At 42.8% G+C, this 26,597-nt stretch overlaps 1 protein-coding gene across 1 annotated transcript in view; it reads right to left on the minus strand.

The window, feature by feature from the left end:
- Positions 1–26,597, minus strand: part of EXOC6B (exocyst complex component 6B) — a 509,545-nt gene that overhangs the window by 202,077 nt on the left and 280,871 nt on the right. The window contains exons 12-16 of the mRNA XM_074285536.1: positions 24,856–24,927; positions 23,958–24,055; positions 21,884–21,989; positions 21,469–21,578; positions 5,064–5,175 (exon numbers count right to left, since the gene is read on the minus strand). Of these exons, the coding sequence (XP_074141637.1) occupies positions 5,064–5,175; positions 21,469–21,578; positions 21,884–21,989; positions 23,958–24,055; positions 24,856–24,927 (498 nt within the window). The remainder of the gene's footprint in view (positions 1–5,063; positions 5,176–21,468; positions 21,579–21,883; positions 21,990–23,957; positions 24,056–24,855; positions 24,928–26,597) is intronic.

The following is a 26,597-nucleotide window of genomic DNA, read 5'->3' on the forward strand; positions in this document are numbered from 1 at the left end:
GACTATGTCAGAGAGGACCCTCCCATCCGGGGATAGCCCGACAACATGACCACTGCAGAGCCTTTCAAAAGGGAGATGCTATGATTCTGTTCTATTTGCTCTACTTGTACAGTAATAATAATACTAATTAATAATAATAACGATGCTGCTGCTGGAAACCTAGGTATCACACTAGGTATAGCACTGGGTCTGGAGTCAGTGTTCACATTCAGCCTCTGACACTTCCTAGCTGTGTGATCCTGGGCAAGTCACTTCATCCTATTTGCCTCAGTTTCCATATCTGTAAAATGGGCTGGAGAAAGAAACATCCAACCACTCCAGTATGTTTACCAAGAAAATCCTAAATGGGATCACAAAGAGTTGAACACAACTGAAACAAGTGGAAAATAGTAGCAAAATAAAAATAATAATCCTCAATAATGTTTATTAGGTGCTAAGCACGTTATAATTGTCTTCTCATTTAATCCTCACAATATCTCTAGGAGGGAGGAGCTGCTGTTCTTTCCATTTTACAGATGAGAAAACGGGCAGTACCAATCCTTGAGTGCTCAATGTCCGTTGGAAATCTTATTTTCTCAACCTTGTTTTGGCTAAATATCCACAGGAAATTATATTTACCTTTCCCCTGCTTATAACTCGTGTGTGTGTGTGTGTGTGTGTGTGTACATATATACATACATACATATATATATGCATATATCACCAGAAAAGTTAAAAAAAAAAAAAAACAAAAAAAAAAAAAACAGTGCATGTGATGAGTTGTTGATCAGCCTTCCATCATACTCAGAGGCTCCTCTGTGCTCCCAAGAGTAGGAGAACTGAGGAAATCTCAGGGATGGGGCTCCGGGAGAGCCAGGAGCCTGCTCTCCCAGAGGCTGGCTCACTCTGCTTCTCCATGGCCTGGGGCAGTGCCCTTCGGTGCCAGGCAAACAGCTGAAGAGGCACCCTCCGTTCTCTGAGCCCCCAGAAGTGAGAAGCTAGCACAGCATCTCGAGGTGCTGGGAGAAGGAGGCGGCACTCCTGCCCCAGCCCCAGCCGCTCCATCTGAATGTGGTCAAAGCGTCCGAGAGATAAAGAAAAAAAAGTGATGGGGCGGCTCCTCCCTCCCCGAGTCCAAAGCAAGAGAGAAGTCTCCTGCCTCCTTCCCCGAGGGTGAGGGTGGACGGCTGGCGACTGACGGCCGCCCTGGCGCTGGGGGAAGGGGGAGAACCAATTTGAAAAAACCTGAAGTTTCTATTTTAAAACGAGCACAGCTACCTGTAGGAAAGGAACGGTGTCTATAAATTGAAATCCTAATAAGAAGGAGGGATCGTGTCATGTTATCGCAATTGCAAACCAGTGACAGTCAAAGAGAAGATTGTCCTGTTTTTCATGATATTGGCAGCTTTAAAAAAAAGACGGCTTCACTGGGTAACTTATAATTTCCCACGACTTTTTCAAAAACTGTCAACACAAAAGATCCCCATGAATTACACCAATTGACTGTCAGTCACTCTGGCAATGTTTCATGGCAGAGCCCAGAATGGCCTATTAAAACGCCCCGGGATTACAGCAGATACCGTGTCATTTTCGGGGGAACATTGTCTGTCGAGAAGCTCTAAGCAATCTGGGCTCCTGAGTGACAGCTCCCACAAACCTGGCAAGGGCATTTGCAAATGAAAAAGCCGCCGCTGGGGGGGAGGGGGCCATCACGAAGCAACTTGTGTGGGAGCCATTTCAGAGAGAACATTTCATCATGGCTTGAGTCTCTCCTGTGATGCTGCTCACCCCTCCCCCAGCCTCAAACTTGCTCCTGTAGGTTAAGCGAGTGGACCGTCTCACACAGGATGAGGAAGCCGTGAACCCCGAGGGGGAGGGGGCGCAGCCAGCTGCCTCCCCTGCAGGCAGGGGTCCTCTGGTCCTCTCCAGGTCAGTCTGTGAGGGGAGTGGATGTGGGCCGCAGCACAGCCTGGGAGGCCTGAGGAACTCGAGAGCCCCCCGGGATGGCCATAGCCTGGAGGGGAGCACTCTGCCCGACAAGCTGGGGGTTTGGACCTGGGAGGGCTCAGGGAGGCCCTGAGTTCCGACTCCAGCCCTATATGATGCCATTCCAACTGCTTCAGGGAAACAAAAAGGCCTTCTCGCCTCTACTCGGACTGGGAGAAACGTCTAGTACGCCCCACAGTGTCCACACTCTCCCTGGGGGGCCCAGGGCTCTGCTCTGGGGTGATCATGTAAATCAAAGGTTATGCCCTCAGGGGAGGCAGCCAGCAAGGTGGGCTCACTGAGACAGAGAGCCATTGGGAGCCCCAACACTCACTACCTTGGACCCTCATGGAGTAGATCTCCTAGCTGGCATCTGCTAAGCACCAGGACCCCAAAACAAACAAGCAGATGGCAGGCCCTGCTGGGAGACATGTGTGCTCTAGACTGGGGCAGAGGCCCCACACCCCGAGGGAAGGGGACGTGGACAAGGAGGCACCTTCCCAAGGGGTCCTGCAGGAGTGGGAGCTTCCTCAGGGCATCCTGAAGACAAGACAGAGGGAGAGGAATCGGCCCATTTGGGCACCATTCATAGTGCAGTCACCTCTGAGCAGGCCAACCTCTGGAGGAGGGAGAAGGAAAGGGGGATGATAACTGGGAGAGGAGCCCATGCACGTGGGCTATCAGCTGGGATGGGAAACCAGGGGCAGGAAGATATTCTTATAGGGGGATGTGAATGTGCATGTATGTGTGTCTATGTGTATATGCATCATGCGTGCATTCTCCAATGGATAGTCAAAGCATACAGATAGACAATTTTCAAATGATGAAATTGAAACTATTTGTAGTCACATGAAATGGTGCTCCAAATCACTATTGATCAAAGAAATGCAAATTAAGACAACTCTAAGATAGCACTACATACCGGTCAGATTGGCTAAGATGACAGGAAAAGATAATAAGGGGATGTGGGAAAACTGGTCCATAAATACATTGTTTGTGAATGGATCCAACCATTCTGGAGCGCAATCTGGAACTATGCCCAAAGGGTTATCAAACTGTGCATACCCTTTGACCCAGCAAGTGTTTCTAGTGGGCTTATGTCCCAAACAGATACTAAAGAGTGGAAAGGGACCTGTATGTGCCAAAATGTTTGTGGCAGCCCTCTTTGTAGTAGCTAGAAACTGGAAGATGAATGGATGTCCATCAATTGGAGAATGGTTGGGTAAATTGTGGTATATGAAGGTTATGGAATATTATTGCTCTGTAAGAAATGACCAGCAGGAGGAATACAGAGAGGCTTGCAGAGACTGATAGGAAGTGATTATGAGGGAAATGAGCAGGACCAGGAGATCATTATACACATGGCAACAACAAAACTACATCATGATCAATTCTGATGGCCATGGCTCTCTTCAACAATGAGATGATTCAGGCCAGTTCCAAAGATCTTGTGATGAAGAGAGCTGTGGGGACTCACAACATAGCGTAGTCTCCTTTTGTGTTATTTGCTTGCTTTTATTTTCTCATTTTCTGCCTTTCTGATCTGATTTTTCTTGTGCAATGTGATAAATATGAAAATATCTATAGAAGAACTGCACATGCTTAACATATATTGAATTACTTGCTGTCTAGGGGAGAGGAGTAGGGAAAAGGAAGGAGAAAAGATTTAGAACACAAGGTGTTGAAACAGTGAATGTTGAAAACTTTGTGTATATTTTTAAAAATCAAAAGCTATTGCTCTCATAAATAAATAAATAAATAAGCAAACCCCAAATGATGTTTCTTTCCCAAAAAGAATCTAATTCACCCAATTTCTCATCATACCCTCACTCTTGGGGGAATGGCAACAATTCCTCCCACCCCAAGCTAACCGACCACACTTATTGAGGCTGGGGAGCAGGGAATCCCTCTCTTCCCTGGGCCTCAGTCTCTTCCTCTGTCAAAGACAAGACTCAGACTGGATGATCACAAGGCTCTCCCTAAGTCATCTCTGATTTGACAGCCCTCTTCCCACCCCATAATGACTGATTCCTCTTTGATTGCCTGGAAGGAAAAAGCAGAGCCGTGCAGGTAGAGCAACACACTTGCTTCCAGCTTTCTCTGGTGCCCAGGAGTCTGCCCAGAGCCTGGCACTAGCTCTTGGAGGGCACTGCCCATTATCCAGCACAACAAAAATCCAATTGCTCAGGACATCAGTGATCTCATACTCCAACTGCAGAGTGTGTGCTGTCCTTGCTGCAGCCCAGCACTCAGTTTTACAACTGATAACCTCAATACAGAAAGCCCACATCCCAAGTCCTTTGTCCTTCTCCCTTCAGAACCAGCTCTGCGCTGGGTATGAGGGTCCAGTTTTAACCCAGCAAGCCGCCCCCCATCCCATGCCTGGCTGGCCAACAAAGCTCTGGACTATTGCACTCTTGAGTTTTCAACCAAATGGAAATTCTTCCTCCTTTAATGGTTTCCCCAAATTCCAAAAGGCCCCGAGTTATCTGGCCTGCTCTTTAGGGGGCTGGGATGGAGCTGTGAACACGTCCCCCTCATCCGGACAGAATAAGGCACAACTAAGACACTCAGTAGGAAGTCTCTGTACCGGGAAAGATCCCTAGATTAGGTGCTGATCAAGTGTGTTACCTGTCATAAGGGGATTGGAGGGGACTGGGAGACTTCTGCCAAAGCCGGGGCTACATACCCCAGCCAAGTGCTGGGACTGCCAAGATCCTCGGCATCCGTGATTTTACGCAGGCAAGAGCTGAATTCGTATAAAATGTTATATTTGGACTGTCATTCACATTAATAGGAACCTGATGTTGAGAGTATCCTCTGAGCAAAATCCCGCTCATATAACTAATGGCAAATGATCTACACTATTCCTTCCAACCGTATCAACTTCTGACCGGAAAGCTGGCTAAGCCTGTGAAAGACACAGAGAAAAATAGCTCGGCTTTGCAGGACAAAGGACAAAGCACAAACAAATTAAGCCATGAAGGGCCCAGGGCACTTGTGGCAGAAAGGTGAAGGTGAGAAAAGGAGGGAGGAGTGTGGTGGCAACATGGGCCCGGAACGCCTGAGATGCTCAGGCCTGGCCAGGGCAAACTCACCTCCGTCAGCCCCACGTTCTTCCTCTTGATGACATTCTGCAGAGCACTGCTCAGCGTTCGGGTCAACAGCAGGTTTGTCGACTTCCGGATCATGTCGTCTACCTCAGTGGAGCTGAAAAACAAAGATTAACCATCAGCTTGGCCAGGATGGACTCATCGGTATTTGAGCGGTGACGTCCGAAGCATCCCTGAGCACTAACCGCCGCCACCAGTCCTAGAACATATGCTCAAATTAGAGGGAGCCATCCAACCTTTGGGGTCTGCCAGGCTACTTCCCCTCACCCTAGGAAAAGCAGAGAAGAAATACGGACAGCAATCAGATTTCCATTTCTAGCCCCATCCCTCAACTCCAAGTTTGTTTCCACCTTTGGACACTCACACCTCCAAACTAAGACCCAGAATCCTAGACCTATCCAGCACTACATAAAGAACTGGCTAATTCCAATTCAAAAGGGAAACATGGCTTTTGGATAAGCCTGGGAACTTGCTCCAATTAAGTCAAAAATGTCAAGGACCCTAAGAAAAACAGTCAGGGGACTGCATTCTACAGGAAAAGTTGGCCTCTTGCCATAGAGGCTGAACTGGAGACTTCTCCATTGTCCAGGGGCGCTGACGGGGTAGCTGGGAAGAAGGCCGAAGAGATGCTCTGACTTCTCTTTGTCTGTCTTGCTGGATCCTCCTCCAGAGCACCCCTAACCCCAAAGGTCTTACAGGGGCTTGTCCAAGGCTCCCCTCTTCCCTCCCTCACTTGGTGATCTCATCAGCTCTGATGCATTTAATTCATCACTTTCTCATTGCTGATGATTTCCAATCTGTTTCCCCTACTGGTCCTCTGGCTAACCTCCTCTCTTACATCTTTAATGGGATGCTCAGCAGACACCATCAACTCCACACATCAAAACAGAATTCATCTTCGTGTTCCCCAAACCCTCCAAACAACCTCTTCTATTATCACCGAGGGAACCCCCTTCTCCTAGGCTCCCCAGAGGGGAGAGCTCTCTCTTATCCCCATAGCCCAGTGGTCCTCAAACTTTTCAAATAGGGGGCCAGTTCACTGTCCCTCAGACTGTGGGAGGGCCAGACTATAGTAAAAACAAAAGCTCACACTCTGTCTCCGCCCCTCAGCTCATTTGCCATAACCTGGCGGGCCGCATCTGGCCCGTGAGCCGTAGTTTGAGAACCCCTGCCATAGCCCATCTGCTGTCACATTAGTCTACCTCTGCAACATCTCTTCAATGGGCCCCCTTCCCTCCCCTGATGTGGCCTAGTAAAGGCCCTGGATGGTCTCCTGGCCTCAATCTCTCCCAGGTCCCTTCTACCCTCTTGGCTGCCCAACTAATCTTCCTAAAGCACAAGTCAAATCGCACCATTCTTCCTCTTTGATAAACTTGAGTGGATCCTTCCCACCTCTAGATACCCATACAACCAAAATAGTTGCATCCCAGCATCCTAGGCCTTCCCAGCACTATATAATGAATTGATTAAAGCTTTTTTCCAAAGGGAAAGTCTGGCTAATTAAATATAAAATCCTCTGCCTTGTATTCTAAGCCCTCCTTCTTATGCATTCTCTCTATCATGAGACCCCCTTATTCCTTGCATAAGCATTTCATCTCTTATCTCTAGACATTGTTAATGGCTGTCCCCTAGACCTTGAATGATCTTCTTTATTTCTACCTCCTGGCTTCCCTGGTTCCCTTCAAATGCCAATTAAAATTCCTCCTTCTACCAGAAGCTTTTCTTGATCCACCCCCTTACTGCCTTCTCAGTGGATTATTTCTAATTTACACTGTACATAGTTGGTTCATACTTAGTTATTTGCATACGGTCTCTCCCATTAGACCATGGGCTCCTTGAGATCAGGGACTATCTTTTACCTTTCTCAGTATCCCCAGTGTGTGACACAATTCTGGCTTATTAAATGTTCACTGACGAAAACCAAATTCATCATTTCCCCCAAAACTAACAGCTGTCTCCAAGGATCTTCCCATTTCCTGCATATATACTCCTATTTCCAGAATGAAATAATGCTTTTTGAATTTAATTTCACTATCTTTTTTCTTTACATGGAATCAGATGCCAAATCACATAAATCAATCTCTTCACTGCACTAATTCCTGATTGTATCCTCTCTTTCCCATTCTAACTTTTACAAGCCAGATTTAGGTCCTCATTACTTTTCCCTTTGGCTATTAAATAGGCATCTGAACTGTTCTTCCCCCACATTTCTCCATTCTTCACATGACTACCTGATTAACCTTTCTAAAGATTAGCTCTGATCATCTCTTTTCCTACTCAAACCCTGCTACTGGCTCCCTTTTGCCATCAATCAGTTAACAAGCACTTATTAAGCACCTACAATGTGTCATTCATCATGCTAGGTACCAGAGGATACAAAGCCAAAAGTAGAATAGTCTTTGTTCTTAAGGCTTTGCATTCTATCAGAGGAGACATTAAGTATATACAGAATAAACAGGATAAAACCCAAAGCTCTCAGCTCTAGCCAGTGTGGACTACTTGCTCCTCCAGACATTTCTCATGATTATGGAGCCATTTATACCAACAATAATGATAATAATTTCTATTTCCATGTCTTCAGGGTTTAAAAGCCATCTTCCTCATAACACTTGAGCAGAGCCAAGTATTATGATTTCAATTTTAGAAGCAAAGAAGCAGGATCAGAGAAGGGCAGCGACTTCCACAGCCACAAAGCCTGTGCTCTCTGCCCCAGGGTAGGCTACTTCTCCGGGAGCTTTGCAGGCCACCCTTCTGCCCTTCACGGCTGGATACACAGTCTCCTTTCTCCAGACTTTATCAGGACTTCCCTTAGCCTCATTTCTGGGGCCTTGTACTCTACTTAGCCGTTTTATCTTCTCTTCTACCTTGTAAAGTTTGAAGTGTCATATTTTATTCACACTGTCATTTATCCCATCACTACTAAGTGACAAGCACAATGTAGGCACTCAATGTGTATTTAATTGAGTTGAATTCTAGGGAGAAGAATCTGATTAATGACAAGGTTATCACACCAATAACATTTTTTGGTCAAAGCTTTATGTTAGAAAAGCAGCTTTATCCAAGGTGTCCTAAAAATCTTAGGACATTTTTAGCTTTAAAGGAAAGGAAATTTCAGTTAGGGCTATAATTGGAACTGGGATTAGTTAAACTTTAATAGCTTAAAACTTTTCAAAGGTTTTTTTGAACACTTTGTCAGGTTTTTTGAACACTCTTTGTTTGGGACCAAGAACTCATCCAGAATCAGCTGTAAGTCAAAAAATTGGGCCTATTTTCCTCTTCTGCTGAAGACTGATTGCTCAGCCCAGGGATAGCAGAAGTTCATTAAGAACCTTGTTAGACCGTCAATGTTCTTATATCTCTCTACAAGTTACTCGTCAGCACCATTGTTAGAAGTAAAATATATGATAGCAATAAATCAGATGACAGAAAACAGTACATTGACCAGATTTTACTTCAAAGATGGTAGGCAGGTGAATTTTAAGACCTTCTTTAATGATCACCTTTGGAGTTTAGAGCCCAAGCAGCAATCATTTTGATTTTATTCTCCCGAGTTCTTTTCTGTTGCTGGATTTTGTCATTTAGCTTTTCAAAATAGGTTTGTGCAAAAAGCAGTGGGAAAAATAAGCAGAAAATTGTGACCAGAATGGATCTGGAAATACCCAAGACCTTGTTTCTAATGAACTCTAGAGGCTAAGCAAAGTACTGTAGGCAAAAATACAGGTAATAAGTGCAGCAAGATTAGTATTGGATAGTTTCTCTTGATGCAAAGAAGGTGAAGAGGGGAGGATGGCACTGACCCGCTGTTTCAGATCCTGAAGTATAAATCAAAGGTGCCAGAGACCCTCCACTGCTGCACACCAAGGTCTGATGCTAATCACTCTTTTACAAGGAGCCTATCTCCAATTTTCTGATTTCCAATGGTGAAAGAGGTACAAAGCCCTGACATTTAGAGGACTGGAACGGGTGGGAGAGCCAGGATGTAAGTTCTTGGACTTCTCCAGACTGGCAATATTGTTTCACGGGTAAACGTCTACATCAGAAAGGACAAGAAGTGGGGAAATCACACCAATTACTAAAGTAAAATAGCCAAAATAAATGCTTCTGTAACAAAACATGAATGTCTGCAGACTGACTACTTTCTAGGGAGTTGATGGTGCAGTAGATAGAGCAGTGAGCCTGATGTCAGGAAGACCTGAATTCAAATCCTGCTCAGATATGTCCCTTAACTGCTCACTGCCTTAGCTTCTTCAACTGTAAAATGGAGACAATTTACAGGAAGAAGTAAAACGGAGATAATAAACCTACCTCCCAGGATCAAAACAGATGGATGATATTTGGAGCATGCTAAGTATGATGCCTGGCATACGGTAAGTGCTTAATTAAATGCCTTTTCCCATTCCCTTCCCTACTGCACAGACAAGTGTCAAAGACAAGCCGAATCTCTCCAGAAGTCCCTTGCCCCGTGGCACCTATTTCTTATTCAATTCATGAATGTTCAAGTCTTCCATAAGACCTAAGGAGATGCTGCCTAGTCAGAAAAAAGGAGCTTCTTTCTACCTTCAATTTAACCAGAAATAATTTCACCTTTGGGGGCAGTTCCCTGAGACTTGCTACATCTGTGCAGGGGAGCCTAATTGCCACCAGGAAGTGCCCCCTAAAATGATCCCATCTCCGTCCCTTCTAAGAGGTGTCATCTTTTCTTTTTGAAGCAGATTTTGGGAAGAAGCTAAAATGCCATGCATCCCTTTGATCTCTCAGCAACCTTGCATTAAACTTGGAATGACAGTGTCCTTTATCTTCCTGAATGGAATGACAGGCAAAGAAAATTTCAAACTGGAAGGTTCAAAAGCGTTAATAAGTGCAGAGTTCCTGGACGTCCCCTCTCCTGCTCACCCTTTCCCCCTTCCCTGGCCTCTGGTTCTTGATCCCATCCCACCTCACAAATAGAGGGGACAAAGATGCAGAAGAAACACAGGAAAATCTCCAGTTATCTCTGTCTGTGGGGGAGCCAAAGCAAGCAGCCCATCAGCCCTTCAGTCCAGCAAGCGGATCCTGTCTGGGTCCCGAACCCTGGCTAACTTTCCCTGAGAAATCAGATCAGTGTTTGGTGATAAGCTGGCCAAGTCAAGGAAAAAACAATGCATTTTTCTGCTAAGCTATCAGTTACTAGAAGGTAGGAAAGGTGACATCTGTTGCCACAGAAATGCTAAGTCTACTGAGTTTTTCAGCTAATTTCTTTCTCTAGAAGATCTTCCACTGCCCGTATTATTCCTACAACCAAAATTTAATATCCAAATTTAGAAAAATCAAAGATTCTACTGGTGTAGCCAGACTGGGCCAGGCTCATCATCTGACTAAGATCTTCTGAGCATGAGGTCTGGGAATCTGAGTTTTGAAATAGATTAAGAATTGGATTCTAATATAATTGGATTGCTACTTTGCAAACCTTTGCAGTTTATGCATTTACAGACATTCTTCTGGGCTTAACTAGATACCACCCCGAGAAACCTTGACTGAAAGCTTCACAAATCCAGGCTAAAGGTCCCAGTAACATAATAACCATCATCATCCTCATCATCCAATTAATCCCTTAATCAGAACCCAGCACTGAGGCAGGGGTTCCAAAGAGAGGGAAATCCAGGAGCCTTCTGAGCCTAACCACGAACACTAAAGAACTGGCTGTGTATGTTGAAGGAGGAAAAGAGAAGAGTGGGAGATGGAGAAAGAGGGAGAAAAAGGGCAGACAAAACGAGACTATCAAACTAGGACTTGGGCAATGTATTAACATATTTTAACTTGAAACCAATATGCCAAAATTAGGCCCCTAGCAAAATGGTAGACAAAACTATTTTCAGGCAGAGAAAAACTCAACTTAAAATTCATCTTTAAATTAGATTAAGTATAATTTCATTGATCCCTGAAACCACAAGAACTAAAGCAATTAATTTAATTTTTAAGTCCCATGGGTTGTTTTTTTAATCATGTAAAGCATTTCATTTTAATATGTCTATAAATGTTTCTATTTAACTAATTTGATTTTTAAATTCAAGTTTTTTAATGTCATTAACTTTATTGTTTTTTAAGAAATTATTATAGCTGTAGATTCACATATATACAATAGCTGATTATAGCTATCATATGTCTCGCTATATCTATCATCTATATCATATCTGTATGTGTATGTACCCCTGGTGGTTCAGTGGAAAGAATGCAGGCCTGGAGTCAGGAGGACCTGAGTAGCCTCACATACTCGCTATGAAGTCTTTTAACCTCTGTTGGCCTTTGTCCACTGGAGAAGGAAATGTCAGGATCTTTGCCAAGAAAATCCCATGGACAGTATTGGTGTATTATAATCCATGGGGTCACAAAGAGAAAAATATGACCAAATGACCAAACAACTCTCTTAATGATGCACTTTACAAGTGTTAGCTCATTTTATCCTCACAAAAATCCTAAGAGGTAGCTGCCAATCCCCTTTTACAGATGAGGAAACTGAGTCACACTGTAGTTAAGCAACTTGTTTAGGATTATAGCTAGTCACTGTTTGAGGCAGGCTCTTGAAACAGTCCAACCCTGTATCTGCTATTCTACTTCACTATCTACAAAACAAGCTCTTCTATAGAGAACAGAGCTGGTTCTACCTGCCCGTCTACAAATAGTCATTCTCCCTCTATGAGCAAGAGAAGAGGGGTCACTACACTGTAAGGAAATGGATTTCCTGGCAAGTTTATGGAAAATTGGGGCTCAGCTTTTTTCTGACAATTAACTGATATGTATTTATCCAGTCCAGGCAACAGTGACTCACACTTTGAACATACTGAGGAAGCAGAAATCAAGCTAAGAAAGAATATATGGCTTCAAGTGGTGTGGGGGGGGGAGCGGGTAATGTGGTGGGCAGGTAATGTGGTTCTGTGTCTGTGTCTGTCTCCCTCCATCCAATCATTACCTATAACTCTCCTAGCACCATACTCTTCACCTAAAATTCCCTGGGTAGTTTTTGCAACTTGAACGTGAGAGGATCCAGAAACAACATCTCACACACACACACACACACACACACACACACACACACACACACACACACACACACACACCCCTCCCTCTGATCAGGATTCTAACCAGTCCTTAGACTTAACACCAACCCAATGTCTTTCTTTACAAAAACAAGGAGAAAGTTTATCAAGTATTTTTTCCCTCCAATGCTTCCCTCCCACACACACATTTTTCATTTCTTTACCACCTCTTACCAACTTTCCCCTTTAGGCTAAAAGGGTCTTTTCAGCCAAACCTCAACTATATTTGTAGGAAAAAATATTAACATGTAACTAGAAGATATATTAACTGTGTATCAAAACTGCAAAGTAAAATAAAAGGGATTTCTAAAAAAAGCCATATATTTCATATAAAACTAAAGGCCATTAAAAGCAGGTACACACACAGACTGCCTGCTAATTGACAGTCAGATTCCCAAGATCCTTTTTTTGGGTCAAGACTCAACAGAGGGAGGCAAAATTGTGACAAGATAAATGGAAGCAGCCTATGAGTTAAATGTAATCAACATTTTCAGGTGCTTCATCATCAGAAAGGTCAGGGGCTTGCTCATCAACTTTTCACTACCCAGGAACCTCACTGCAGATGTTTTCATGAAGCAGTAAAGAAGAATCCCGGAGGTGGCTTCAGAGAGATTGCAAAGCTCATTAGGCTATAAAACATTTTTTGTAAAATGATTATAGGAAAACTTATTTCCTAAAGGAAATTATAGTCCCATATACGTTTCCTCAAAACTTTTCCAAAAAAGCTGTTTTAAAAATTGCATGAAGAAAAAAAGAAATAGCTCCATGGATTTTTAGTCCTTCAAATCAGCTTCTGCTACATATAATTTTCCAAAACCCGTGGCTTCATCCCCACTTACACAGTGGTTACAGCCAAGTCCTGTGCCATTTTCTTGGCTGATAGTGTTGATCGGCATCCTCTCTCATTTTCAATCTTCCCAACCCAGTGGGAAAAGAAAATTGGGAGTTTTTGAACCAAAGTTTATTCCCAGTCAAGAATGTTCTGCCCAAACAAGTGTGTTTTCTCTCCTTCACATCTCTGGTCCCTCAAACTCTGCTGTTCCTCATCTCTCTGGAATAACCCTGTCCACTGTCAGAGATCTCCTCAACATGCTCCCAACCTTGACCTCAGCCTAAAATTGTACCACTTCCTTCCTTCTCCTAATGTACCACTGAACATGGTAAAAGCTCTCCTTCGACTACAACTTCCTTCCCTCTTCTGACTCTTCTTCCTCCTTCACCATCATAAGGGGGTCTTCAACACCCCAATCAACGTGTAACCTTCTTGCTCTGAATGAAACATGTGCCTTTATAACGACAAATCTAGAAATGCTACCAATTCCATTTTTAGTATCCTTTTTTTCACAGTGAACTTGAGAAATAACATTCATTCTCATAAACAAAAAGAGAAATGTTCATCAAATATAAAAATTTCTATTATTTGAAGCGTGTAATGAATTTAAGTTTCCAAAAGTTTCCTTCTAGCCTGTTTTTCCTGAACTTTCTTTAGCTCCCTTATTGTGCACTTTCTTTCTTCCTTTGGCACTCACTATCACTACTTCCCACCGCTTATTACAGCAGGTATGGGTTTTTGTTTTTCTGTCCCTCATTTCTCTGTGAAGATGTAAGAAGCATGATTGCCCATCAATGCCTTGCTGAGAGCCCTACAGTCACTGCACATATCTCACTCTAAATAAGTTCATAAAAGTCCTTCCAGACTTCTCTCAATCATTTGCCATTTCTTCCATGGCAGTAACACTTCATTACACACATGCCCTAATTTATTCAGCCATTCTCAAACTGATGGGCACATGTGTTGTTTTCATGTTAAGGCTAAAATGCATTGCTGTCCCAAGTTTGTGCATGTACATCTTCTTCCTGTTCCCCTACTCTCTATGGGTCACGTATCTATTAATGTCATTGCACTTAGAAAGAACTGCAGACTTGGTCACTTTTGTGGTATCATTCCCTCGGTTCCCAGCTCAGCTGGATTAATTTAAAAAGCTCCATCAACAAAACAAATTATGCTTGTCCTCCTTGAGTCCTTTCAACAAGCACCATCTTCTTTTTTGGGTCATCTTTGCCAATTTAATGGCCATTTCTATTATTAATATTTTGGGGCATGTTTTCATATGCTCAACAGACTGTCCTTCTTTTGGGAACTGCCTGTTCATAGCCACTTATCTATTACGGAATGGTTCCTCTTCGCATGAGTCAATTAATTGTCTTCAATAGCAGTCAATGAAAAAGGAAGTTGCAAGCAACCGTATTTCCAGTTAACCCTCCTATACAAATTCTAACTATAATGAATTTGTATGTTCAAAAACTTTTCAATTTTACATTATCAAAACTGTCAATTTTATCTCCAATGATATCATCTTTATCACTTGTTTGCCAAGAATTCTTCACCTATCCATAGCTGGAGAAGGTATCATTCTCAATCCTGCTCTTCTGTTCATGTGGCCTTTCAAATGTAGCTCACATACTCACTTTAATTAACTGGGATATAAAAGAGGAGATGCTAGTTTGTGCCTAATTTCTTCAGGAAGCCTTGAGTACCAGAATTTTTGGTCAACAGCCCAAGTGCTTGTGGACTTTGACGTGATCAAAGATATAATACCATGGTTTTTAGGTTGTTGGGTTTTTCCTTTTTTTTATTATAGCTTTTTATTTACAAGATATATGCATGGGTAATTTTTCAGTGTTGACCATCTCAAAACCTTTTGTTCCAATTTTGGTTGTTGGTTTTTAAAATTTCTTTCTACATAACAATTTTTCTATTTCTTAACCGACAGCAAACAGTTTTGTTTTCCCCAAACCCTCTTTATTCTAGTAGCTCTTCTGTGTTAATTATTTTCTATTTATCCTGTACATAGCTTGATCTACCTGTATTTGTTTTGCATGGTGCATCTCACATTAGATTATAAGTTCTTTGAGAGAAATTTTTGGGGGTGGGGGGGGTGTATCTTCAGTGCTTAACACTATACCTGTCACACAATAAGTGCTTAATAAATGCTTAACTGATTGATCATTACCTGAAAAAAAGATCCTTTTTACTCTCTCTATGCTTATTGTCTCGGTTTCTTTTTCTTATCTGATTGCTTTATCATTTTTCAAAATATAGTATGTAATGGTGGTAACAGTGGGTTTTGTTCCTTTACAGCTGATCATTCTGAAAATGATTCTGGTATGTCTTTATTTCTCTAATACCAATAATACTACCTCTTAACTTAAATGGAAGAGTCCTAATTGGTGGGGTGGGGAGAGAAGATGTTTACTTGTACTTCTCATTGGTTAATCCTAAACTCCTCAAAACAATTTCTTTTAGAAGGGAAAGAGACCTGCATGTGCAAGAATGTTTGTGGCGGCCCTCGTTGTAGTGGCCAGAAACTGGAAACCGATGGATGCCCATCAATTGGAAAATGGTTGGGTAAATTGTGGTATAGGAATGTTATGGAATATTATTGTTCTGTAAGAAATGACCAGCAGGATGACTTCAGAGAGGCCTAGAGAGGAACTGATGCTGAGTGAAATGAGCAGGAGCAGGAGATCATTATATACTTCAACAACGATACTATATTGTAAAGGTCCGGTCGTCTGCTGTCTCAACTCTGTCCCAAACTAGACTACTCTCCAGACCCAATGCTGCCCTCTTTTATCCTCCCAGAGAGATTGTAGTGAGAACTCCATGGGGCTTGTGAGAAAATATTTCAACCAATGAACTTGCTCCTTGCTCCTTTTAAAGGTTGTGTAAACTCCTTTTCAGAAGTTCAAAGGTGTAAACTCCCCCTAAAGGCCAGAAATAAAGGTGTGAATTCTGAGTTAGAGAACTGCCCAGACAACCAGAGTTCTCATCTTGTAATCCTAACACTATATGATGATCAATTCTGATGGACATGGCCCTCTTCAACAATGAGAATAAGCCAAATCAGCTCCAATAGAGCAATAATGAACTGAATCAGCTATAGCCAGTGAAAGAACTCTGGGAGATGACTATGAACCACTACATAGAATTCTCAATCCCTCTATTTTTTTCCACCTGCATTTTTGATTTCCTTCACAAGCTAATTGTACACTATTTCAAAGTCTGATTCTTTTTTTGTAAAGCAAAATAACTGTTTGGAAATGTATACATATATTGTATTTAATTTATACTCTAACACATTTAACATGTATTGGTCAAGCTGCCATCTGAGGGAGGGGGTGGGGGGAAGGAGGGGCAAAATTAGAACAAAAGGTTTGGCAATTGTCAATGCTATAAAATTACCCATTTATATATCTGGTAAATAAAAAACCATTAATTTTTTTTTCTTTTATCAAAAAGGAAACAAATTATATTGAATTTTTTTTTTTTAATTCACAAACTTCAAGTAGAGAAACCCTATGGTTTAAAGAGATATTTATCATATTAAGGAAAATCATAGGAAAATTATTACTATGGTGTTGAATCTTTTAAAAAATTAGATGCTCTATTTGATAGTTTTTCTTTGTCTATAATCATGTATTTTTATTTTGTTATAAATATAATATAGTATATTCATAGTTTTCTTAATATTGAACCACTTCTACATTCTTAAGTCAAATCGATCTAGTCATTGTATATAATCTTTTTAATATGTTGCTATAGTTTTCATGTTGGTGTTGATCAGGCTAAGTGTTCTATAGTTTTCTTTCTCTGATTTGTATCAATAGCATATTTGTCTCATAAAAGAAATCTGATAAGATCTCTTCTTTCAGCCTTTTTATACAAAATTTATACAATTTTATGGAATAATAGAATTGTTCTTTGCATGTTTTATAGAATCCAGCTGTAAATCCAACTAGTCCTGATTTTCCCTCCTTCAAAAGTTTCCTTTTGATACATCACATAGTTAATTCCTAGACATGTCATTTCTGTCTTTTCTAAAACTATTTTCAGGTCTTTACCATCTTTCTTGTCAATCTATTTATTGGATTTGAATAGATATGAAAAAAAACCATAATAACTTTAATTTTGCCATTTCCCCTAAAATTAGATTAATTTTTCTTTCAAAAATTTAAGATGTTATGCCATTTGATGTTGATATTATTTCATTACCTATGATGTTTTTCATTATAATGGAGTCTCTGTTTATTTCTTTTAACCATCTCTAAATTTACTGTTGCTCTGTCCATGATGATTGCTACACTTGTCTTTTTTAACTTGTCTTAGGCATGATAAATTCTGTGATACTCTTTCATATTAACTCTGTGTGAATCACTATTGTAAGTTTTTTATAAACAAGGTATTGTTAAATTTTTGTCTTCTAATTTATTCTGCTATATTATGCTTATAAGAATGTAGTAATATTTTAAGTATACCCTCCCATATTTCTTACTCTCTTAACTCTTGCTTCTCTCTATGTTATGAATTACTGTTTTAAGTGTTTCTTATTGTTGGATTTTTGCTTCTACCCCATTCAACCCATTCTGTTGACCTTTTCCATTTTATGGGAGAGTTCATATCATTCATCTTTGTGTGTTTTTGTGTGTGTGTGTGTGTGTGTATACATATTTATAAGAATTTATTAATATAAAATAATTAGTACATTCTCCCATACTTTTTTTTAAACTCTTTTTAAATCATTGCTTCCCTCTAAGCAAAGTAAAGGAAGAGATAGCTTTTCATGAATTCTTAATATTTAATAGATATCTTTTTCTTTTCTCAAATTCTGCCATACAAATACACAGAATGATTTGTTTAGTTGTAGCTGGCTAAAAATTGAAAGTGAGCTTAAAAACTATGGTTAATTTTTTATACTGAGAAAGGTAGAAAAAGAAAGGTGATCAATAATGGTAATCATTAACCAAAGCATAGTGTTCCCCTTTTGCTGCCCCTCTTTTCAATCTCTGGATCATACTACTATTTTTTTTTTAAATCCTCACTTTATGATCCACCCTCCCTAAAGTTGAAGTCTATTTTATTTACATCTCCTGATTCTACCTTACTTCTTAAACTCCCACAACCTTGTCCTCTCCTGTTTCTCTGTTGATTTAAATATAATTCCATCCCAAAATCTTTATGTGTGGTATGTGTGTATGTTCAAACCTCATTTGTAAATTTCAAATAAAAATGAGTGAGATGCCCATCCTTGTCACTTCATCTCTCCAACCTTCCCATCTGAAGAATTTTCTATGCATTCCAAAGATGAGAAAAAGTACTAAGTTCCATCCACTTCTCCTTCTTACTTTTTCCTTAGTATATTTGTAACTTACCCTCTCCTTTTTTTAAACCAATAAAATAGGGGGAAAAAAAAACTACACCCAGATGCTATGTTGTCTTTCTTATATCTCTCTGTGAAGCTATGAAGGCGCACTTCTCCTTTCCCCCCTCTCTCAGAACATAAGCAGTTCACAATTATTAGAGCCTTATGCTCAAATGTTTCACTTTTCTAGATTTCTCTTACTGCTTGAGTTTGCCTTTCAAAGCTCCAGATCAACTCTTTTCATAGGAATTTCCAAAAGTACTCTATTCTATTCAAGCCCCATTTATTTCCCAGTAAAATTATACTTATTCTTGCTGAGTAATTATACTTAGTTTTATGTTTTAGATTTTATCTTCTGAAACATACGCCAAGGTGTTCTCCTCTGTACAGAAGTTATAGAAGGTTCCTTTGTTCTTGAAATATTTCTTTCTGCGATTTGTTATACTATTTTTTTTTAAATCTGGAAGTTCTAGATTTGACATTCCAGGATGTTTTCACTACATTTAATGCACAATAAGGTCCTTTTCAGTACTGACTGTCTTGCTGGAAACAGAATTTAAAGTATCACTTTTTACTCAAATATCACAACCAAGTCATGGCAAGATTTTTAGCCAAAAAGAAAATGAAAAATCCTGTTACAAAATGAGGAGATCAGGTCCTCCCAACACTGCCTGATGGGTTTGACCCACAGTGAGTATCAATTATTTACAATACCATGGAGAAATATGTGCCTTCTCTAAGAAATAAGGGCCTGCTGAATGAGCAGTACTCCCTAGGAGTCAGCCTAAGTTTGACATCAAAAACAAGATAGGTAAATGTAGTCCATAGGCTTGTCCATTTTGGACATTTAAGACCAAGACAGAGGAAGAAGGGGTTAGAGGAATAGGACACAGAAATTATACAATTCACCAAATTATGCGATTTTTACCAATATCCCTTGCAGAACACTCTCTCATATGAAATATGGTTTTCACTTTCCAACAGGGGTTTATTTTCACTGTCTGTGCCAGCTAAAGACTGGGAAATGGGACAGGACTGATCAACTTTTCTCTTCTCCTACTGCACTCACTTCATTCTTTAGACAATATGTACTCCTTATTTCCCAAAACCAAAATAATAAAAAAGAAAAAAACAAGTCAACCATGGCTGCCAGAAAACTCTTTTCCCCTAAAGACATAATTTCCCTGTTGTTTTTTACATGAACTTTCATTCAAAAGGAGACCTATGTCCTCAAAAAACATGTAATTAAGGCAGTCTCCTCTAAATGTTATTAATACCTTTCAATGAATTCTGGCCAATGTAAAGGAGATGATCCCCACCCCACTTTTTTTTTGCTTGACAAAAATGAAGTTGATTCAAGAGAATGAATTCCACCTCCCCATTCCCTCTCCCCCCCCAAAAAAAACCAATCCACATTCAAAACTCCACCTACCCTGATTTTCTGCCTATAGGGCCTAGTTTTCCTGGAAGGAAAAATCTAGCCAAGTGCTTTAAAAAAAAGCACACAAACGTCTGCGTTCATGACAGCTAATGTCTCATATCCCATAACAGTAGCTGTGACCTCAAAGTCAGCTGTGATTGACAGACTGACCCCAGTCACTCCAGGGTGTAAGGTAAATGACAACCCTCCTTCCCCCAAAAAAGAAAAGAAGAAAAGAAAGAAAGAAGTTGGGGAGGGCGGTTGGAATCTTGCTGTCAGCTTAGTAAGCAAACTTCTTAATAAAAACCTCATTCAGACTGTCAGTGTGAAAAGCAGAAAGTGTCAACTAGAGTTTTCAAGCAAATACTTCATGGGCTTGAGCAGGAGGAAGGCTCTTGCTGGCTTTGCCCGCACTCTCCCTTCCCCGCCAAGAAGCGGGGCCACTTTCAAAGAATTATAGTCCCTTTCATCCACGGACATAAGAAGGTAGTGCCCTGAAGACTATTCAGGGACAAAAGCCATCATCCTGGTCATGGAGAAAAGAGCTGAAGCCTGGATTTGTAATCCGCAGGGAGCATCTCCGCTCCAGAAGCCAGGGAAATCTGACATCTCTATGATGTCTGGCAACATTTCCCAGGAAGGTCAGAGAGCAGGCCGGCTTCCCAGCCCCACCTTTCATCTCAAATCGGAGGGGCAAAGCAGGAGAAAGACTTGTCTCAATATACTATTTATGGGGTCTGGTTATTTAACTGCTAAAACATTTTTTGTTTCTAAGTGGTATAATTAGGAAAAGAAAGAGAAAATGTAGTTTCAAGAACAATAGGAAAACTCAAACTATCATGGAATGTCATGTATATATTTTGTGAAAAATCCAAAGCATGTTTCACCAGCCTAGAGGATGAAGGGAGGAAGAAAGCAGAGCTGGAATGACATAATGGTGACCTTTCTCTGTTTCACACCTGGCTTCTCTAGGTGTGGCCCTCTCTCATGATGAGGAGCCAACCTATCTACTTCATCTTAGTTTGATGATATTAAAAGATGGTGTACTAGACCATATGAGAAGACTACTCGTGTGAATTATTTTTTAGGTAAATACAATTTAAAAACCCTACTTTTGGGGAACCAAACAATAGTCTGTCCAGTCAGAATAAGGAACTATAAACTCCTCGAGACTAATTTTTTCCTTTTAATAGTAGTGATATATATTCTCTGAACAGAAATGAAACATACTAGTATTTTCTTACAACAGCTATCTCTAATCACCCTACAAGGCACTTTGTGGGAAAGATGAAAAATAAAACTCAACCTCTTCCCTGATCCCTGCAAGACAATTCCTCAACCACTGGCCTTAAATCAGCTGGCTTTAAAATGTAACCACGCAAAGGAAGGGGAAGCTGAACCCTGAAGGCAAAGCCGTGCAACTTGCTGCACGTTCTGATTATCGGTCGGCACTAGGCAAAGAAATGGCCCAGAGCAAATCTGGTGGAAGGAATAAAATCAAGGGGAAACAAGGCTCCAAAGATTTCCCTGCTTTTTGTTCCCTTTGACATTGTGAATAAGGCAAAAGCACACTGGGAAGGGGCCAGACCAAGTCTTCCAAACTCAAGGAGAACATCGCCGATTTTTGAGAATGTCTTTGTCTAGAGAGTGCAAGACCCTGGCACTGGCTGTGTTTGTATTGTCTCATACTATACCTCAGATGGAGATCTTCTGAGAACTTAAGACAGGCGTAGATAAATTCTTTAATTTGATTGTAAACCTTAGGCACAAATTCAGAGAAAGGAAACTTCTTTGGAAACGGCTGCTGTAAATGCAGGAAATAAAGACACCGAGTCACAAGCCAGCAGACATTAAAGACCTTCACAAACAAGCTACAAACCAAAAGAAACAGGCGCCTCAATTTAAAGCAACAAACAACATACTAGAGTCCAAAACCCCAACCCCAGCCCCAGACCTCCAGAGGAGAGCAAGTCTAGGGGACCCCTCCTCTCCTTTAGCTTCAGGCTCTACTTGGGAGTTAAAAGGGATCATACTTTGAGGAAACCAAAAAGGATCCTCAAGGCCAGAAAGAAAACTTCAAAGGATCCAGTGACTGGAAAGTCTCCTTACCTTTTCCAGATCTGGATCTTGGAAGGGGAACTGTCCAACCACCTTCTTATAGAACTCCTCACTGGACACTGGTATGGGGCTGTAGTTGTCTGAATCAAGAATGTTTCTAGGGAGAGGAAGAAGAATGAATTATCTCAAGACCCAAATAAAGAGAAGGAGAGGAACTTACACCCACTGCCGTCAAATTCAGATGATCCCGGAAGAAGATCTCTCAGTCAGAAAATCATCATGACCAAATCCCAAGGCCTTCCTCCAACCCCTCTCTAAATGCCCAGATGGCGTTGCTAGCCCAGAGAGGGGCAGCCGGGATGATGCTCCAGTCCCCCCGCTCCCCACGTGGTCTCCATGTTTTCCAGACAGCACAAGGTGACCGAATCACTTGGCTCTTCTCGATGGCTGCCTCGAATGGAAGGAGAATCCTAACCAACAGCCCGTGAAACTAGGAAGATGTGAGCTCTGAGGAGGGCAGCACGGGAGCTCCTGCGGGGAGACACAGGCAGGCTCTGGGAGTCCCCGGGGCCTCTCCTCAGGTACCTGACCCTGACCATTGTGAGGCCCCAGCTCCCCTTTGGGCAAGTGCTTGGGGCTTTCTGGGTCACTTGAAGTCAGCCGCACATGGGCTCTGCTTAAGCTTCTATACCCGCAGCTCCCCAGAGGGAGGGAAGCCCAAGCCGTCAGTCCAGAGATGGCCCGGGGACAGGGGCCATGTGGGCCCTTCCTTGGCAGATTATACTTGGGGAATGCTTTGTGGCTCGGTATCCCGACCGCCAGCCTGACATTACATGTATGACCCCGCATGGCAGAAGGGGACAGGAGAAATAAAGGGAAACTTCTGTCCAGAGATAAGGATCCTTGGGGCCAGTCTGTGACAGAAACCAGAGATCAGCCCTGATGGACTCTAAGAGCAGCTGGGACCTGGGCCCCGTCCTCCTACTTCTATCTTCCTCATCTCCTCCTTCCTTGCCAGAGGAACGCCTGATTTCCGGAAAGCTTCACAGCAATAAGGGCTGTTTCCTCTTAGGAAATCTGGGGACCAGGAGGGCAGCCCTGTTATAACGCTGACCCTCCTCCTTCCCTCGAGAGCCCTGCTTCTTGTAAATCGGACAAACTGGCTTCATTTGCCTGGGCTTTGAGAGCTAAGGGAAACTCCATCAGAAAAAAATTAACAAATTTTCTAAAGCTGGTTGTCTCCTGCACCTAATTATATGGTGCCTGAGGTCCGAGATCACCACTACTGCCAAGGCTTTGGAACCAGAGGCTGACCTTAAAGCCCGCCTCCCTTGACCTGGGTTCTTGTTGTCAGTCACCTCAGCCATATCTGGCTTTTTGTGACCCCATGTGGGGTTTTCTGGACAGAGACCCTGGTGTGGTTGGCATTTCCTTCTCTGGTTCTTTTTACAGATGGGGAAACTGAGACCCTCAGGGCTCAGTGACCTGGCCAGGATGATACACCTAGTCAGTGTCTGAAGCTGGATTTGAATTTGGGCAGATGAGTGCTCCTGACTCCAGGCCTGGTTCCACCCTAAACCCCCCTTCAAGCTGTGTGAGCATGGCCGGGCAAAATGCCGTCACCCCCTCTTCTGTGGAGCGAGTAGGGATGGAGCCCCCGAGTCTCTTTCTGCTCTCCATTCCTCATCTGCCCCACTGAGGCTCTGGAGGAAGGGGTCAGGACCACTCTCCATGACAAAAGGCCAGAGAGTAACACCACGAACATGACCAAGCAATCAACCCTTCCTAAGCTCCCCCTCTGGGCCAGGAACCATCCAAGATCACAACTTCTCCAAAAGAGGCCAGGATCTATTTGGCTCACAGTTATGCTTCAGCAATGTATTACTGCCGACAACTGAATGCCCTTTAAGGGGCACTGGAACAGTCAGGGGCAACACTCTCGGCTATCCTGGGGACTTGGAAAAGGAAGCAACATGGACCCAGGTTCCTAACATAGGCCGGCTTCTCCGGTCTCCACAACGAAGCTCTTTTTGAACTGAAGAATCCATGACGGGCACAGCAACAAGGGTCTGCCAGGGGTGACGTGCCAGGGCCTCAAAGTCAAAGTTGAAACTTCATTTCTCACCTGAAAACACCTGCCCATTTCTTCAATAGGGTGTCACTGTACTGGTCTCTGATCTCAAGCAGCATGTCAAAAAGCTGATTTACTGGGAAACCATAGACCTGCGGGAGAGGAATAAGTCAGCGCGAATTTTTCTAACTTGTTAACTCTAGAAAGGAGAGGAGGGAGGAAAGAAGCATTTCTTCAGCACCGACCACGTATCACCACCCCAACACCCTCCCACTAGTGCCTCACAATGAGTCTAGGAAGGAGGAGCTGCTATGATCCCCCATTTTCTAACTGCAGAACAGGCACTGAACTGCTTTGTTCCTGACTTGATTACCAATTCAAATGTGACTTAATTAGGTGGGCCTGCCATTCTTGCCCCAAAGGCAGCCAGTCTATGGCTCATATGGATTTAAACCTTTAGCTTTGGAAAGTTAAAACCATTCCTAATATTAAGATTACCTTCAACATCCTGCATACTGACACTTGAGCCTTCCCCACTTCCACCTCCTTCTACCCAAGAGCAGCCCTTCTTCCCAATCCTTAATGAAAGCCAAAAGGAAGAGGGGATCCCATGCCCCTCCCCAGCACACACCACACCGGCTCCCTTGGATTCCTCTAAGTCAATACTTCCCTAAAAGGCAGAACCCAAGGAATTCCAAAGACTCCATTGACTAGAGCCTAGATTCTCACTTCCTGCTGTTGGGAAGTGAGAACTTCCTCAGTGCTCTATAAATGTGGAGAGGAAGGTCCAAAGGCAATTGGGAAGAGGGCAGAGGGGAACACAAGGAACAGAAAAATGACCTGGGAGAGGTGCCACATGGAAAAATAAACAGTCAAAGGCATCTCTCCAGATTTATGTAGGTCGAGAACTACTCAAGGGCTGAGCTTAATTTAATTGAATGGAGTCACATACCTGAAGTGTGTCAGCAAAAAGGACAATGAGGTTCTTCAAATCTAATACCAGGTCTGGGTCTGAGCAGTAAGACTATGGGAAATAACAAAGAAAACAAAAGAACAAAACTTTAGCCCTGAAAACCCAAGGAAATGGAGTTCATCACGCACTCCGGCTCAGGCCCAGAGAGGCTCTACAGCTTCCAAATCCCCACTGGGAGGGGGCTCTGCCAGCACAAAATACTGGCACTGAAAGCCTACCCACCAAGGTCCAGAAGAGGTTTATGGGAAAAAAAACCTATCAACTATTGGCAACTGAAACCACAGTTCACTGCTCAATCAGAAGAAATACTAACAGTAACAACTCATTTCTATAGCACTTAAAAGTGTTTTGCAAATGTAATCACTCACAAAAAGAAAGCAGAGGGTGCAATGGACATTGGGGAGAGCAAGCGCCCCAGAGCCAGGGCACTCACACTTAGGGATGGCTCTGAACCATAAAACCAGCCCGTGCCAGAGGGAGCTTTAAGCCCTTATGCTGCAGGGGACCTCGCCCACCTGTACTGATGGAGAGAATCTTCTTCCTTGTCCAGGGCTTGCTATTACAGGTCCCATCCATCCTTATTCCCTTCTTAATAAAAAGCTTGTGAAGTAGGCAGTATGAGTTTGAATAGGAAAGGAAACTGAGGCTGAGAAATGCCCTGGGACTTCTTCACGATTATACATCTAGGGAGCCTGAGAGCTGTGGCTCCAATCCAAGGGCCTCGATTCCAAGCTCTGCTTTAAAGAGTCCCCTGGAAAGCTACTAAGTTATTTTAACTTCTGAATGAACTTGGGTAAACATGTGCACTAAGATACCAGTAGTGCACTAGATGTCTCTGGTCAAGGGGAAGCATGGTAGCTGCCCCACAGGATCATCGTCAGTGACATCGTCACCCTTTGCCCTCCATATGCAGAACCAGGCAGCTCAGAATCCAGTGGTGCAGCCAGTGCATGTGCCCATCCTTAGAGGTGCTCCCTGCACACTTGCTGAACAAGAGCAGAACCCAGGACTTGAGAGCCTGACTAAGGGCATGGGGGACTGAAGGCAGGAGGCTTCACTTCCCAGCTCATTTCACCCCCTTGTTTGTGATGAGAAAAGCTTGTTTCTTTTCCAACAACAGAAGCCTGACAGAGCCTGGGGCTGTTCAGGGGCTTCGAGAACTTCTCCCCTTCCTACCGAGAGGGCAGGGGAGCTTTGGAACCTCTAGACGAGAACACCTGAGGACAGCTCCCCTCGGAGGAAGGAAAGCTCCTCAGGGGCAGAAGCAGCTCTCCGAGGGCACCGCCACTTTCCTCAGAAATGCAGAGTCATTCACCCCTCACTTGGTCTGGCCTCTCTAGAGAATGGGGCTGTATTTGTTGTTATCTCAGCTCTCCTTGAAAGGGAAGAGCTGAGAGCCTGGGGAGATGGGACATTCCCTGCAGCCCCGGGGAGGCACACCGACCCAGGGCCTCAAGAACACTCCGCTCTCTCTAAGTTGGTTTCAAGTCACAGGACGGAGACTCAGAAGCCCCAAAGGGGATGTTTAGTGGTAGAAGAGCCTTGATTTCCAATGCTACTTCCATAAGCTGCTTAAAGAGTGGGTCCCGAAGGACACAGGCCTCTCTTAACACGGTCTAAGAGACCCACAGCAGCAGGGCTCGTATAGTCCCCACAAGGGCACTGTGGGTATTTGCAACAGTTGTCATGGGTGAAAACGGGGACTGGTGAGTGTCTGAGCC

This window comes from Sminthopsis crassicaudata, chromosome 2 (genome assembly GCF_048593235.1).
Source record: "Sminthopsis crassicaudata isolate SCR6 chromosome 2, ASM4859323v1, whole genome shotgun sequence".
Taxonomy (NCBI): domain Eukaryota; kingdom Metazoa; phylum Chordata; class Mammalia; order Dasyuromorphia; family Dasyuridae; genus Sminthopsis; species Sminthopsis crassicaudata.